At 37.6% G+C, this 14,378-nt stretch overlaps 1 protein-coding gene across 2 annotated transcripts; it reads left to right on the top strand.

Moving 5' to 3' along the window:
- The first annotated feature begins 8,249 nt into the window (after window positions 1-8,249).
- On the top strand, window positions 8,250-9,551 carry LOC119657679 (probable tRNA(His) guanylyltransferase). Of its 2 annotated transcripts, XM_038064709.1 has the most exons (3): window positions 8,250-8,408; window positions 8,468-8,659; window positions 8,717-9,551. In XM_038064709.1, exons 2-3 carry the CDS (start codon window positions 8,512-8,514, stop codon window positions 9,457-9,459), a joined length of 891 nt encoding a protein of 296 aa, XP_037920637.1. In that variant the 5' UTR covers window positions 8,250-8,408; window positions 8,468-8,511; the 3' UTR covers window positions 9,460-9,551. The 2 variants fall into 2 exon arrangements, with proteins under 2 accessions (XP_037920637.1, XP_037920636.1); XM_038064708.1 differs by having other exon boundaries at window positions 8,343-8,659; window positions 8,717-9,548.
- Window positions 9,552-14,378: the final 4,827 nt, after the last annotated feature.

The following is a 14,378-nucleotide window of genomic DNA, read 5'->3' as shown; positions in this document are numbered from 1 at the left end:
ATTATGAAAACAAAATGAAGTTATTTCTAAAAAGAACAACCAACAGAAACTTTTAATACGAAAACTCACAGAAAAATTAGCAACGCTGACGATTGAAAATCAAACTTCAAATGACAAATTATGCGAAATCAACCAATGAATTTGATGATCGAAAGTTAAAGAGCAAACTAAACTAATCATAGTAGAGGTTACTGCTGCCAATCAACTGCGAGATAATACTGGCAGAAGGGTTGTAGTAGGATCATGATTCATTTGCAGTAAGGGGTACATCGGGTGGATTATACATGTACGTTTTTCTACTTCAAAATTTTCTTAGTTAAAAAAAATGAAAATTGCTTAATGCATATATAAATTTGGTCCAATCGTGAAGATGCGAGAGGGTTTAGCCAAGAAAGTAATTTAACAAATTGTACGTCGATGGGTACCGCCACTAGCTCTCACCCTTGATGAATATATAAGGGAGCCAATATAGACTCGGATCACTATCTCGTTGACATAGTGCTCCGAGGCAATCAGGCCAAAGTGAACACTGAAGCCATCCACAGAGTCCTCGGTAATACCTATAAGGAAGAAATTTATGCCACAACAACCGCAGCTAACAGAGGTCCTGGAGAAAAAAGCATCAACAAATGATGTTCATAACCAGCTGAAGAGCGTTACCATTAGTACGGCCGCAAACATACTTGCAGTTGCAAAAAAAGTCAGAATTTCTGGCTGGACTATGACTGTAGGCCAGCAACAAAAAGGAAGAATGCTTCACTCTCAAAGAATGCGGGCACACACAAAGATCTACCACAAAGTTCGTCGATTGAAGAAGCGACTTCACGGAAAGAAAAGGAAACCTGGGAGAACCAACAGGACTGCGAACTCAAGAAGTACACGGGGCAACTGCACCAGGCGCGGAAGCCTTACTAACAAGTCAGCAGGATGAAGCCTTATATATCTCGATGCTCATCCTACCGAGACAAAGAGGGAAATTTGATCTGCGACAGAATGGGCATATTCGAGCGATGGATTGAATACTTTGATGAACTGTTCAAAAACCAAAATATCGTCAAGTTGGAGGTCCGCCAAATGAAGACGACGGACAAATGTTGCCATCACGAAGCATGCAAGAAACAATCTGTGCGATTCATCGGCTTAAAAACCATAAGACGCCAAGAGCCGATGGAATTACGGCCGAATTGATTAAATATGGAGTACACCAACTGATGCTTAGCGTGTGGTACAGCGAATCAACATTTGACGACTGGCAACGGGGCATTATCTGTCCCATGCATAAAAAGGGGGATATCACGCAGTGCAGCAGCGCGTTGCTGAGTACCATCTATAAGATATTTTCCGCTATCTTACTAGGTTGCAAGGCCCGATAGCCCCATCAACATCATCGGCTCACACCAAAAAGGCTTCACTACACGCAAATCAGCAACAGACCAGATTTTCTCTGTGTAGCAAGCGATGACATTATAATATTGCCATCACTTGCACCATCAGCATAACCTGAGTAAAAATATACACGGCTATAAGAGAATTCAGTACCCCGACGAAATTGATAAGACTGACTAGGCTGACCAATGTGCAAAGCCAGATAAAAGCACAATCACTCTCGAGACCATTCATCGTCAACAACGGTCGAAGACAAGGGGAATGCTCTATCATGCATCCTTTTTAAACTGGCTCTAGAAAAAGTGACCCAGATACTAATGTAAATCCGAGACACACCATTCCGTTCAAGTCCATCTAACTATTGACCTATGCTGAGGTACAATCTACCTTTGACCAGATCGAGATCGTGGACTGCACCCTAATGAAGCCAAGGTGAAGTAGATGGTGGCAGCGTCGCTACCAAAAACCAAAGAAGCAACAGTATCAAATGGTACTGATCAAACGAGAACAATAAAGATAGGAGATTACAACTGTGAGACCGTTCTCCATTTAGCGTCGAAAATCACAAACAATAACAGCTATGATGTCTTACCATAGAGTTATAGCTCTTACTATACAAGAGAATGATTTTTCCAGTCCTCATGTATTGTTCAAAAACTTGGATTCTTAGCAACAAAAATCGCCAACTTTTTGCTGCGTTCAAGAAGAGGAATCGTCGAAGAATTTTTACTCCCTATATGAGGATGAACGATTCCATAGCCTACATAGCGACGAAATTTCTTAGCTATAGCATGACCGTCTGGTTGTAAATAAAATCTATTTCATGGCATCGGCCAGTACATCAGGCAGCTTTTAGGGATATCAAATTGGTGCACCTCATCGCAAAACCGGGATTCCTTACTAAGGCAGGCCTAGATACCGGTTGTTGCGCTGTTGATGACGATAATAATACTATTTTTATAAATTTACCACAGTGTTATTATTCGGCAAAATCTTATCAAAATTCATGAAAAATAAGGGTTAAACCGCAAAATTTTGGGGAGAAAAAAAAATAGTTTTTGCATTAGAAAAGCTATTACTAAAAAAATCAGACGACTATGGTTTCGTCTAACTACTATAAAACTTACTCTTTAAACTTTTACACAGCTTACTCTTTTTTCACAAATAATCTTTTGTATTCTAGAGTAAAGTCTTAGCTACGATTCAATGTTTATTCCAATGCTATAGCTACCGTAGTTTTTGAATTATAATGATTTTAGTGGTGTAAAGGAGGCGATTTTTGAGAAATTAAAGAGTTATGAACACGAATTACAAAAAGCAATGGCCTGGCATTCAGTTTGTCCGATAGTTTTGAAATACCCTGCATACGAGTAAGTTATATCTTCCCGATTATGATGATGCTAAACACTGTAGATAGAAAGCTAGAGATGACTCAGTGCTTTTAATTAAAAGTAAACTCAAACTGGAAGTGACCAATAAGAGCTTCATTCAAAGATACTCCCTATGATTGTAAATGCGCTACTATATCATAGATCTATTGGTTCCTAACGTATAAAATAACACGCGAACACTCCAATTAGTTCCTTAACACCTTAGGAAACCAGCCTCTGCAGCAGAAAATTTCAAAGTGAATAATACCCACTTGGGCTCAACATAGGTTCTAATAAAAAGAAAGAACTGTATGAGATAATGTTGGGCAGCAAAGGCGGAGTAACTTAAACAAAACACCACATCTAATCGACTTTGGGATCCACGAGCTACCGTAAGACCATTTTCCCGTAACCTTCATAGTATATAATCAACCAAATCCACAAATTAGGGAAAACACAAAGGCAAATTGACAGTAATATTTCGGTGGACAATCGATCAATCCTTAACATATCGAGTTCCTGTCGTCAACGTTATTTACCCAGCTGGTCTTATGGGGAACTCGGGCTTCCTTTAGTTTTTCTTAATTGTTTGCATTGGAAAATTATTAAATTTAAAGTTTTAGGAGATTGGAGATATTTTCCAAAGATCAGATCACCATTTGATAACATGATAAACACTTATATAGTTTATTTCTGATATAATAATATAACTTTTCTTTATTTGACTTAATACTGAGTAATAATAATATTAAATCAATTAAAAAGATAACTCTACAAAAAAATACAAACTGATTTGCTGCTAGTGCTGAATCCTTAGAATTGCTGGAATGAAGTTTTTATAGGATTTACTTTTGGCATATAGTAACAAACACCTTTAATACGATATTAACTTTCAACTAACTGAGGCACATATAAAATAAAAATCAAGGTTTGATTGTTTGTTGTATCGCTTAAAGTCACTCACTGGAGTCTTCCAGGGACTCCTTTTGATATGTTAAGGGGTAAATAGCAAATCTGGCATTGATTGAAGTGTTCGAACATTTCAATGAAGTTTTATCAAACGCCGCCTCTTATGTCTCATGTCATCCATCAAAAACTTTAAAACTTTTGCATAATAACAAATGAGCATTTAATTAACTGAATCTTCATTAAGAGAAGTAGCTAAAAAGATCAATAGATTAACAATTAAAGAGTCTCCGTTAAGAATTGTCACAGGGAATTGGGCCAAAAGTAATGAGGACAAAGCCAAAGTTTTCACAGCTCACCCAGAAGAAGTATTTAGACCACCCCCCAAATAACACTTGATCTTTCTACAAGTTAAAAAATGTAAAAAAATCGTTAAGGGCAAAGTCAACCCTAAAAAACTCCAGAATGTGATTTGACCACTTCTTCTGCCACTCAAATGCAATCTTGTAGACCGTTAAGGACTCTTCCCACCATATCAAAAATTTAGAAAAATTTTACTATTGTCAATTTCAGCAGACAGAAACGTGAAACATATTCAATAGGGAGGATTTCCCTGTTTGCTGCAAACGTCACATGCAGACCCAAAACTGGCTTCCATATAACTGGAATTGAACCTAAGCGAAGTAAGAAACTGTCTTCAGATATAAAGAATGAAGGTGAACAAGTTGAAATGCGTGGAAACAGCTTTCACGTTGAGAACGGAATTCGTCCTTAGGTGAAAATCAACAACATCGCCATACTCCAACCAAATAATTTTAAACACCCGGGAACCCAGCTCCATGAAAGGCGTAAAGGAGTCATCTCAAAGCGACATATAGAGAAGAATCAGGCACTCAAAAAATTAAAACATCACCCTTTCTGAACAAACTACAAATTAAAAATTTTAATTTTTTTTCTTAAAAATAAATTTATACTAATCGTGGTTTAGTTTCTTTTGAATATTTGTTTTATTTATTATTATATCCTACCCATAGTACGAAAATGCGTACGTTATTTATTAATTTTAAAAGTTGATAATTATTTTAAGCTTCCTATGTGTATCTGGAATCAATTAAAAAATCTTTATATACAAGGTGTTACCGAACAACCGGATAAATGGTATGCAAGGTGATTCCTCATGTAACTCTAAGCAAAAAAATGTAAAGTATTTTTTTCGATTTCATTACCCTTTAACTGCCACAAGCATTTTAATGTAAAAAAAAACATTCGTCTTTAAAACGGTAAAACTGCAATAACTCGTAAACTGCATTGAAATAGACGCTGAATCATAACTAAGTCTTCGCCAAAAATGTTAATTTGTCTGGATAAAGGTAAGAGCAATTCGGAAGAAATACATTTTTTGACGTAAAAATAGTGTTTTTCTCTCCCCAAATATTGCTGTTCAACACATTTTTTCCTGAATTTTAACACATGAATCTTTTTTCTGAATTTTAACATATGAATCTGTTTTATTGTTATAAAATGTTGTTAACATTATTTTATCCTAGGTATTCAATTTATAGTAGTTATAACAGCTTAAATCCACTCGTTGAAAAAGCATCGTCAACACATGAACCCAAACACATAAAATGGGTAAAAACCTTTCATAACTTAGATAATCTACACATATTTTTTTTTTACTTTAATTGATTGGAAGACATAATTAATACTCCAACGAGCAAGAGCGAATTAGGGAAAATCGTTACTTTACTAAGAACATTTTATTTATGACAAATGTCTTTTCGCGTAAAAACCGACTTTTTATTATCGCCATAGTTAGAGGTGGATTGAATCGTGAACTATATTACTAAAACCGATTGAATTTGAAAGCAGGGCAGGAATTCTTGAAGACTAACTTATATTCTTCCAAACCAATTGACAGATGAAGAATATAAAACTTTTTTTGGTGGGAAGTCCTGCTCGATTTATTAGAAAATGTGCTACTTAGCAGAGGGAGCGGGATGTGGTTCCACCAGCATGGGACACTTCCACTTAATTTCAGGAATGTTACATCCTTTGTTAACGATGAATATGATGAACGGTGGATAGGCCGTTCTGGATCAGCACGTTGACTTCCAAGTTCCACTGGACTACTTTCTGTAGGGATATTTGAAAGAAATGGTTTATAGCGACACTCTGAGGTCCTTTAAACAGGTTTTTTTCGAAAATTGCTAATGTTACTGCAAATATATCCAACAGAATGTTATTAAAACAGTATGAATTTTACGCAGAAAAGTCCTATTGTCTATTAATAAAGGATGCTTACTTTGAGAATTCTTTGTAAAATTTTTTAATTGAAACATTCAGAATACAATTATCTCTGAATTTTTACATCGACTATATTCTTTTTTTGTAAATTAAGAGTAAATTTCTTCGTTTCCATGCCAAATTTGGCATCTTTTTCCTATTCTTGATTTACTATTACAGGTTTGTAAATACTGCTAATTTGAATATTTAATTCGGAATACCGGAAGCTCGAACTTTGAGTATAAAGGTTTTGTGTTCATCTTATGTAAGAAATTTCATCGCACATTTTTCTATCCGTATATAGCTACAAATTCAACCTACTCCTTGATATTTTTCCAAACTACAAAACATGCGTACATATTACAGCCATAGATATTATACTCACCCTAAACAAACAAACTGCCTATTTCCGAATACTCTACATTTATATGTACGTATATAAACTCGTACCCATATTTTCGATTTACTACGTGCACAAAAGCATACATATGTACATATATAGTACGTATATTAAATACGACTCGTTTAATGTACAAATATATTTATCTGAATTAGACACTACCCGCAAACTTCATTAGCACGCATATACTATATACCTATATACACACATGTCTGGTTGGAGTAATTAATATTCATATACAAATGACTAAAATGACTAAAAAATTGAAAGAAAATAATTCTTTGCGACCGCATTCATATGAACTTACTTCGTTGTGATATTGACGAATTGATATGTGACGATGACGTCATGCAGGTTGTAGAATGCACGAAATTCACAAAAAATGGCAAAGTTTCACCCCCTATAACTTTGGTCATAATAGTTGGATTCTTTTTAAACTTGACCAAATTGTGCACTATGTTCTTCGTTACACCCATGCTAAATTTTGTACTTCTGGGATGGACTTAAGGGGGTCGCCAGGTCAATTTCTAAAATGTGGAAATATTCTATTATTATCTTTATCTGTGCAGATATCGGAACCGAATGTATTTTGAGGCCTAGATTTCGTAGAGATGCACCACTGTAATTTTTTTCAGATTTTTCAGTTGGATAGGTTCTGAGAACGAGACCTGTTACACTTTTTGTCGGTCATATTTGAGCCCTCACTCCCCTATGTTTTACTCCATATCAAATATGGAACCAGTTTCGAAAAGTACTAATTGAGCCCTTTCGTTTGATGCAACACGTGGCCACATTCTGTGAAAAAAAATTTGCACCCTCCATTCACATGTATAAGGAGCCCCCCCCTTAAACTTAACACAAAATGGCGCCACTTGCTGTATGTAAAGAGAGTTACAGCTTCTTACCTATTTTCGTGGCAATCGGTCAAGCTGTTTCCGAATAAATCGGATGTGACAGACAGACAGGCGGACAGACAGACACCGACTCCATTCTAATAAGGTTTTGTTTCACACAAAACCTTAAAAAGAAGATTATTTTTTTACAACAAAATTAGTAGTACATTGTGTATGTTAAAATTCGAAAAAAAATGAGCTAAAGAGCAAAATTTGAAGAGCTCGCTTTTAAAAATTTATTGTCTCCAAACAAAAAGTGAGCACACTTTATCCAAACAAATCGACATCCATATTTTAGGGCCAAGTCTTAGTTGCGATCAAGCGTTTATTTCAATACACTAGCTATCGAAGTTTTAAGCTATTGCGATGTTACTAGTTTGAAGGCAAATGTCTTTTCTAAAATTAAAATGCACGTGGCTAGAATAGATTAGACCTGAGAAATCACTTGGCATACCGTTTGTCCGGTTGTTTTGAAACACCCTGTATAAACAAATACATACCGAGTCTACCATTTCTAGAAATAATAATATCATATTTACCCAAATATTACAAGCAACTTTTGTTGGTAACTATAATTAATACAGATGCCCTGCGCTCAAATACTAATCTACTTGGAGTAGAACACCCTCTATCCTTTCAGAAGCAGGACACCCGTTCTTCGAGAGCACAGGATCATTGTTTTTCCACCATCTTGGGAAGATCTTAGCAACCAACAGTTTCATTCCGAACGATTGAAAAGTGCTTGTTAGAATACTATCACGTTTGCCTGCTTTAATTTCGATTAAAAGTTATAATAAATGATGCCATTTATCTTTTGGTTGACTATTTGTTTCAAAATGTACAGATAATTATGTATAGACGTGGTGAATGCAATTCTTCCAAAATCTGATGGATCGCCTTTTTCAACTCTTAAATTGGCAAACGTAGGCACCGTGTATTTAAAACAATGATAAAACAATTAGGAGTGAACAAAGTATAAGTGAGAAACCTGTGCCTTACATTGTATCAACTTTAGCCTCCAGTAGTATTTTTGAAAATTAATAACGGATTCTCATAACGACCAGCAACACATTCGTCTTGACTATTGTGAATTGCCATGGAATGCTTGGCATTGCTTTTGACAGGTCAAAACATGCAGCACATTCCAGTGTTTGCTATTTAGCCGGTGTATGTAGTTATATTTTAAGTGGAATTTATGAATAAAATCTCAATTTTTCGGGGAATAGTGAAGGTTGTATATGCCCCTTATAGAAAAATCTCATTATCCGCAATGGCAAACAGTCGATACGAATATGTGAAAGGGTTCGAATTGGACGATCGGATACTGCCAAACATCTGGGTTGTTGTTCGCATCGATGGTAAAGGTTTCCATAAATTTGCTAAGGCTCATGATTTCGAAAAACCAAACGATGTAAATGGTAAGCAGTGCAACAACTTCCGCGAGGATATTTTCATAATTTGTGTTTCCATTTCAGCACTTAATCTTATGAATCATGCAGCCGTTACGGTGATGGAAGAATTCCGTGATATTGTCCTCAGTTACGGACAAAGCGACGAATATTCATTTATATTCCGTCGAGAAGCTGATGTTTACAAGCGGCGTGCCGCGAAAATACTATCGTATGTTACGAGCCTTTTCACATCTTCGTACGTATACAACTGGAACGTTTGGTTCCCCAACAAGAAGCTTGAATACGCCCCAAGTTTCGATGGACGCATTGTTCTCTACCCAACAGACCAAAATCTTCGCGACTATCTCAGTTGGCGACAGGCCGACGTACACATAAACAACCTCTATAACACGGTATTTTGGAATCTAGTTTTGAAAGGTGGTATGACGAATCAGCAAGCCGAGAATGAATTGCGGGGCACATTCTCGGCAGACAAGAATGAGATACTCTTTTCGAAGTTCGGCATTAATTACAACACAATCGATCCAATGTTTCGAAAGGGGACGATTTTACTAAGGAAGCGCACACAAATTCCGAATTTACCAAACGTGAAGCGACAACTAATTATTCCACTGTACGAAGACATGATACGAGATAAGTTTTGGAAAGAGCATGCTGAAATATTAGGGAAATATTTACCTGGAGACCACGAATATGAGAAAAATGAGGACAATGATAGTAACAAACTACCTGAGCTAGTTATTAGGCAATTAGAAAAGTTGAATTATAGAACTGATTCTAATAAAAGTGTACAAGTAGCAAAATAACGGAAAATTGAGGGAGTATTATTATCCAAAATCGCGTTACCCTAATTGCTACGTAAATTGCGAAAATGTAGTAGTAATTTTGTTTATTATATTTTACATGACAATATGTTTGCCATATAAAATATGAATTGTTAAGAAGCCCACCCACTGAGGGTTTTCCATCATCCACAATGGATGACACGACGGATTTCGCTGACGCGCATTACTAGATTTACCTATTGAAAACAATGTTATTTGGAATATGCCTGGGATTGCCTCAAACATATAACAGCCACGAGTATGTGCCTGTCTCAGGCATCCAACAAATATCCGCGCTTGCGTCAGACATCGGACAACATCTGCGCTGTCACAGGATCGTTTCAGACAAGCGTCCCTGTTTTCCTCAACCATCAGACTGGCGATATGCATCTGTTTCTGAGGATGCATACGCCGAACTACTACTTTCTCCACATTCTCCTTGCAGAACTACAATTCTGATATTGTTCACGTCTTCTTGGTATAAGTGGATCTACTTGGCACTGTGTATTATTTACAGTAATCTTTAGCTGCGCCTTCGTGCAAAGGACAATCAGGTGATTTATCCAAATTGAGCCTATAGATTTTCTGCATGTATTTAAGTCCTAAATTTAATCACACTTTGTCTCCCAGTGGTTTCGCACAGTCCACATACTTATTTTAAAAGTAAGCTTGTGTGTCCGCCGACCTTTCTTCGCCTAGTCTAGCCTTGCTACGCAGACAATGACCTTGATCGTTGAAGTTTTTTACTTGGGTTTACTTGTTACTTCTCATATAGCCTCCGCGCTTCATTGACAACGATATCTACCGGGAGCATCCTACAATTGTGCATGCTTCCTCATACAATATTGTCCGGAAGGCACAGCATGTTCGAGGAGTGCTTAGCCGATATACAATTTTCTAAGATGTTTAGTGCGATGTCCACCTGGTACCGCATATAAGAGAACTGAGCTGACGACTCATGAAAGAAATAATCGTCGGCTGTATTTCGGACAGCCTATATTTGGTAGCACTCTTGCTAATGTTGAGTTGATTTTAGCTACTCAATAAGTTTCAAATGCAATTTACAACCCAATCTTGAGTCCAGTGTTACTGCCAGGTTTTTTAGTCATGACTGAGGGCGAATGGCATATTCACTGATGCAAAATTAAACAGTTTTTTTCCAAAAGTACCACTCAGTTTTATGCTCGACAAGCTCCACGGCTTTACCATCCAAATAGTCTCACTCCCTTAAATTTCTGACTTCGCCAGAGTGCCTGGTCATTATAACTACCCCGACGACATCAACAACTACGACAACGGCTTGCTTAGGTACTGTCGACTTTGCTGCCATCATATATTATGTTCCATAGCAACAAAACTGAGGACAGGTCCTTGTAGAACTGTTATTATGTATCTTTAGCAATTCTTCATAGAGCAGTTTTCGTTGTCGGATTGAACGCGTTCTGGATGTCAAGTGTCATTAGCGAACTCTATTTCCCTTCGTCAAAGACTTTCCTGGCTAGACCATAAATTACTTTAGTCACATCAACCTAGTGTGTCTGGAATTTCGTCCTCAGTTACTGGAGAGTTGGTAACTATCGCCCATAGCAAGGAGGGGATCTTGTTCCTTTTATTGTCGACATTACCGAATTGTACGCACCTCCCCATGAGTTGGATTATGCCTCATCACAAAGCCAATTGTAGCAATCCTTTTTTACTTTTCACGATGGTCCATGACAACTTTTTACGCGCTTATTTATACTCGAATACTCATTGTTGATTCCCCGGCGTTTTTATTCAGCGTTGTCTTCTCCTTCTAGTTTGAAGTCATTTAAGGTTCTGTTTCTGAGATTATGCGACGCACGAAAACCATAATTACATACATTTTCATTCAACACTTCACTACTTTTTAATTAGTTTATAATTAAGTATAAATGTTTTATATATGAGGCAAATATTTCCTCGTTGCAAAATATCAGGCAATGATTTGCTGGTCGGCGTTGTTCGGCTATACTTGTATCTCGGCAGCTTAAGCTGATAAGTTCACGGATCGTTCTCCATGCATGGTTGCGGCAGCATTTGTCGCCGCCGATATTCTGATTATTGAGCAATTATTAAAATGCTCATTCCATCGCTCCGATATACGAAAAGCAGATTGTCGCGGCAAAATGTACATCATGGTGTATGTTGTTTCTGCTGACTTACTTCCGCGCCTGGTACAGTTACGCCCTGTACTTCTTGAATCCATAGACCTGTTGGTCGCTCTAAGCTATCTTTTTCTATCTGTGAAGTCGTTCGACGGAGTTCGCGATAAGTCTCTGCACGTGCTGCATTCATACATTGCCCAATAAGAAACATTCCGATCTGTTGCCAGCTTATCAACCAATTATTCCTGCTTTTTTGTTTCTTCAGATGAATAAGGTTTTTTGTGAAAGCAAGATGACGAAATATACCATTTGATTATATTTATTATATCATTATATTCAAACAATACCTAGAAATTTATACACATATTTTATACGCCAATTCAATTGTCAGTTCTACCTAAAGTAGATGTAGTTTTCATTGGATACCGTTGAATTGATTTTAGTAATATTTCAATACTAAACCATGTTATAGGAAATAAATTTAAATTTTCCTTCTTAAAAATTGGTAACTCCACTTATGGGAACTTTTAAAAAAAAAAGGAAGAAAGGTGAAGATGTCCTTGCTAATAGTTAAGATGCGTGATTAACACCTGAAAAGCTTGATGTGGCAAGAAAATAATGTGATTTTTTACTTCAACAGAGTTTTGACATCCGCCTGATAGTTTCTAGTCTTTGCCTTATACATTATGTCTAAACAAAACGGACAATAGAGACCCTACGAACTATTCCCAACCGCTATCTACTACCTCTTATTCACGCTTTTGCGCACCATCTAACAAACAGTCGAATATTTTCGACCTTACATCTAGCTAACGCCGATTATCAAATGCCGGTAGCTCCCGACGACAAGACAAGATCGTTTAGTATATGTATTAGGAAGCGTTGCTTCTGCCAACGGCCGTATCAGACCTGAAATCCATCGACACTTTAACAGCAATTCCTCCTTCGCTCTTTTGGCGCCACAATTACTCGGAACCTCCAAACTTTCATCAACTCATGTCTGCATCGTATCATCGGAGTACTCTGAACTGAGACAGTATCAAATGGAGAACTTCGTCGGTGTACGGGCTATATCCGTGGATGTGGAGATCAGAAGTGGCAATAGCTTCTTTATGGATTACGTCATACAATGGAACACATTCTCTCGGAATGGCCGACGGTTGGGTCGCAGAAGCTAAGGCCGTAGAAAGATCAAAATATCATACATCTATTTTCCGAGGGAGACCACCACATAATCTTCCTGCAAATCAAAAATAGACCAGGCGACAGAGGGTGTTTTCACAGAACGGGTGCCTTGAATGCCAAATTAGTTTGTGAAAACATTTGAGGGAAATACATTCGCTGGATGGCTTTGTAAGCGAACCTAAGAAGACTGCATCTTGGTGAGAAGCAGGAAGTTTACACAAATTTTCAGAATAAGCTGCAACATAGCCACCAGCTAGCGAGAAAACTTCAAAGAACTTTGCGCGGAGGAAGACTATAACTTCTTTAGGCAAGGTATAGGATTGTTAGCAAAATGCTAAGGGGGCAAAAACCATAGCTGATCTATCCGTATCTTCTGCTCAATATAGACACGATGTTCTTTTCCCCGTAGACAGAAAGCCACAAAAAATATGAAATGGGTATTACCAGCTATTTGACTAAGCTGAAACAGAGCTGCCTTTCTGAAAGGACATTTTGGAATGATACGGTGGAAGAACCTGAGGTATTCACCATCGCGACAAGAGTCCTTTTCTGTAGAACATGATGTACAATGGGATTTTCATCATCCTCACACTGAATCGGCTTTACGGGTACCTTGGCTGTTGTCGTCTCGAAATAACCTGAAGATGTTGAAGCTGTTTGCCAATGACATCATCAGTGCTGTAAAAATGTAGTTCGAAATAGTCAGACTGAACATAGCGGAACAAGACGCAATTTACCTCGATCACTTCAAAGTCAATTATTAAAAATCTGGCCTGACAGTAAGCTCAATTTTGAAAGATTTCTGGATTTTTCCTACAAGAAGGAGGTAATGCTGTCAAACATCAGAGGCTTGAACAAACCAGCAGATTACTCGTAGACCGGATCCTTCTTACACAGAGCACCAATCTGCAAGGAAGCACTAGCAAGAGTAACCAGAAAAAAGTCGACAAAATCTACCGCTTAGCGTGTGCACTGTTTTTAAAACAATCTCAGGCGGGCAGCATATGTGGGACTATGAAGTGATGTGCCTTCTGTTCGAGAAAAAAAAAATTAGTTCACCTGCAAAAAATGCAGACTACCAAAACTCGACAAGTAAAGAGGGACAAGCATGAGACGATATGCAAAAGGGTCAGCGGATCTCGTATTGAAAAGTGGATCCACCCATGACGTGGTGGTTACAGGAAGGACCCTTAACGATTCAGGCTGGCTGATTCTTCTTCCTTGAGCCTAAAATTTGATTCCCCATCTGGAGCATGCCATGTTCTACTGACCGATATTACCATAACCTCGTAAAATATTACGGGGGAATATTTCGATGCGAACACTCAAACATTCAGCACATATGTTCGATTAAAGTGACTTTATTCGGGACCCTGGAAATTGTGTGGTAAGTCCTCGGTTCGACCAGGATATTATTCGATTAGCATCTAACTGTGCACTAACCACACCACAGGCGGATGTTGATACTGAAATTATAAATGTTCGAATCATTATCGCACGAGGGCATCAAACTTCGTAGAAAATCGCTTATTAAAAAAGGAGAACAAAATGGCAAGAATGGCCTTTACTAAAAGCCACTTGCGTTGTGTG

Source organism: Hermetia illucens, chromosome 5, assembly GCF_905115235.1.
Source record: "Hermetia illucens chromosome 5, iHerIll2.2.curated.20191125, whole genome shotgun sequence".
In the NCBI taxonomy this organism is placed as follows: Eukaryota; Metazoa; Arthropoda; class Insecta; order Diptera; family Stratiomyidae; genus Hermetia; species Hermetia illucens.
Note: the sequence above shows the minus strand (reverse complement) of the source record. Positions and strands in the feature narration are given on the sequence as shown.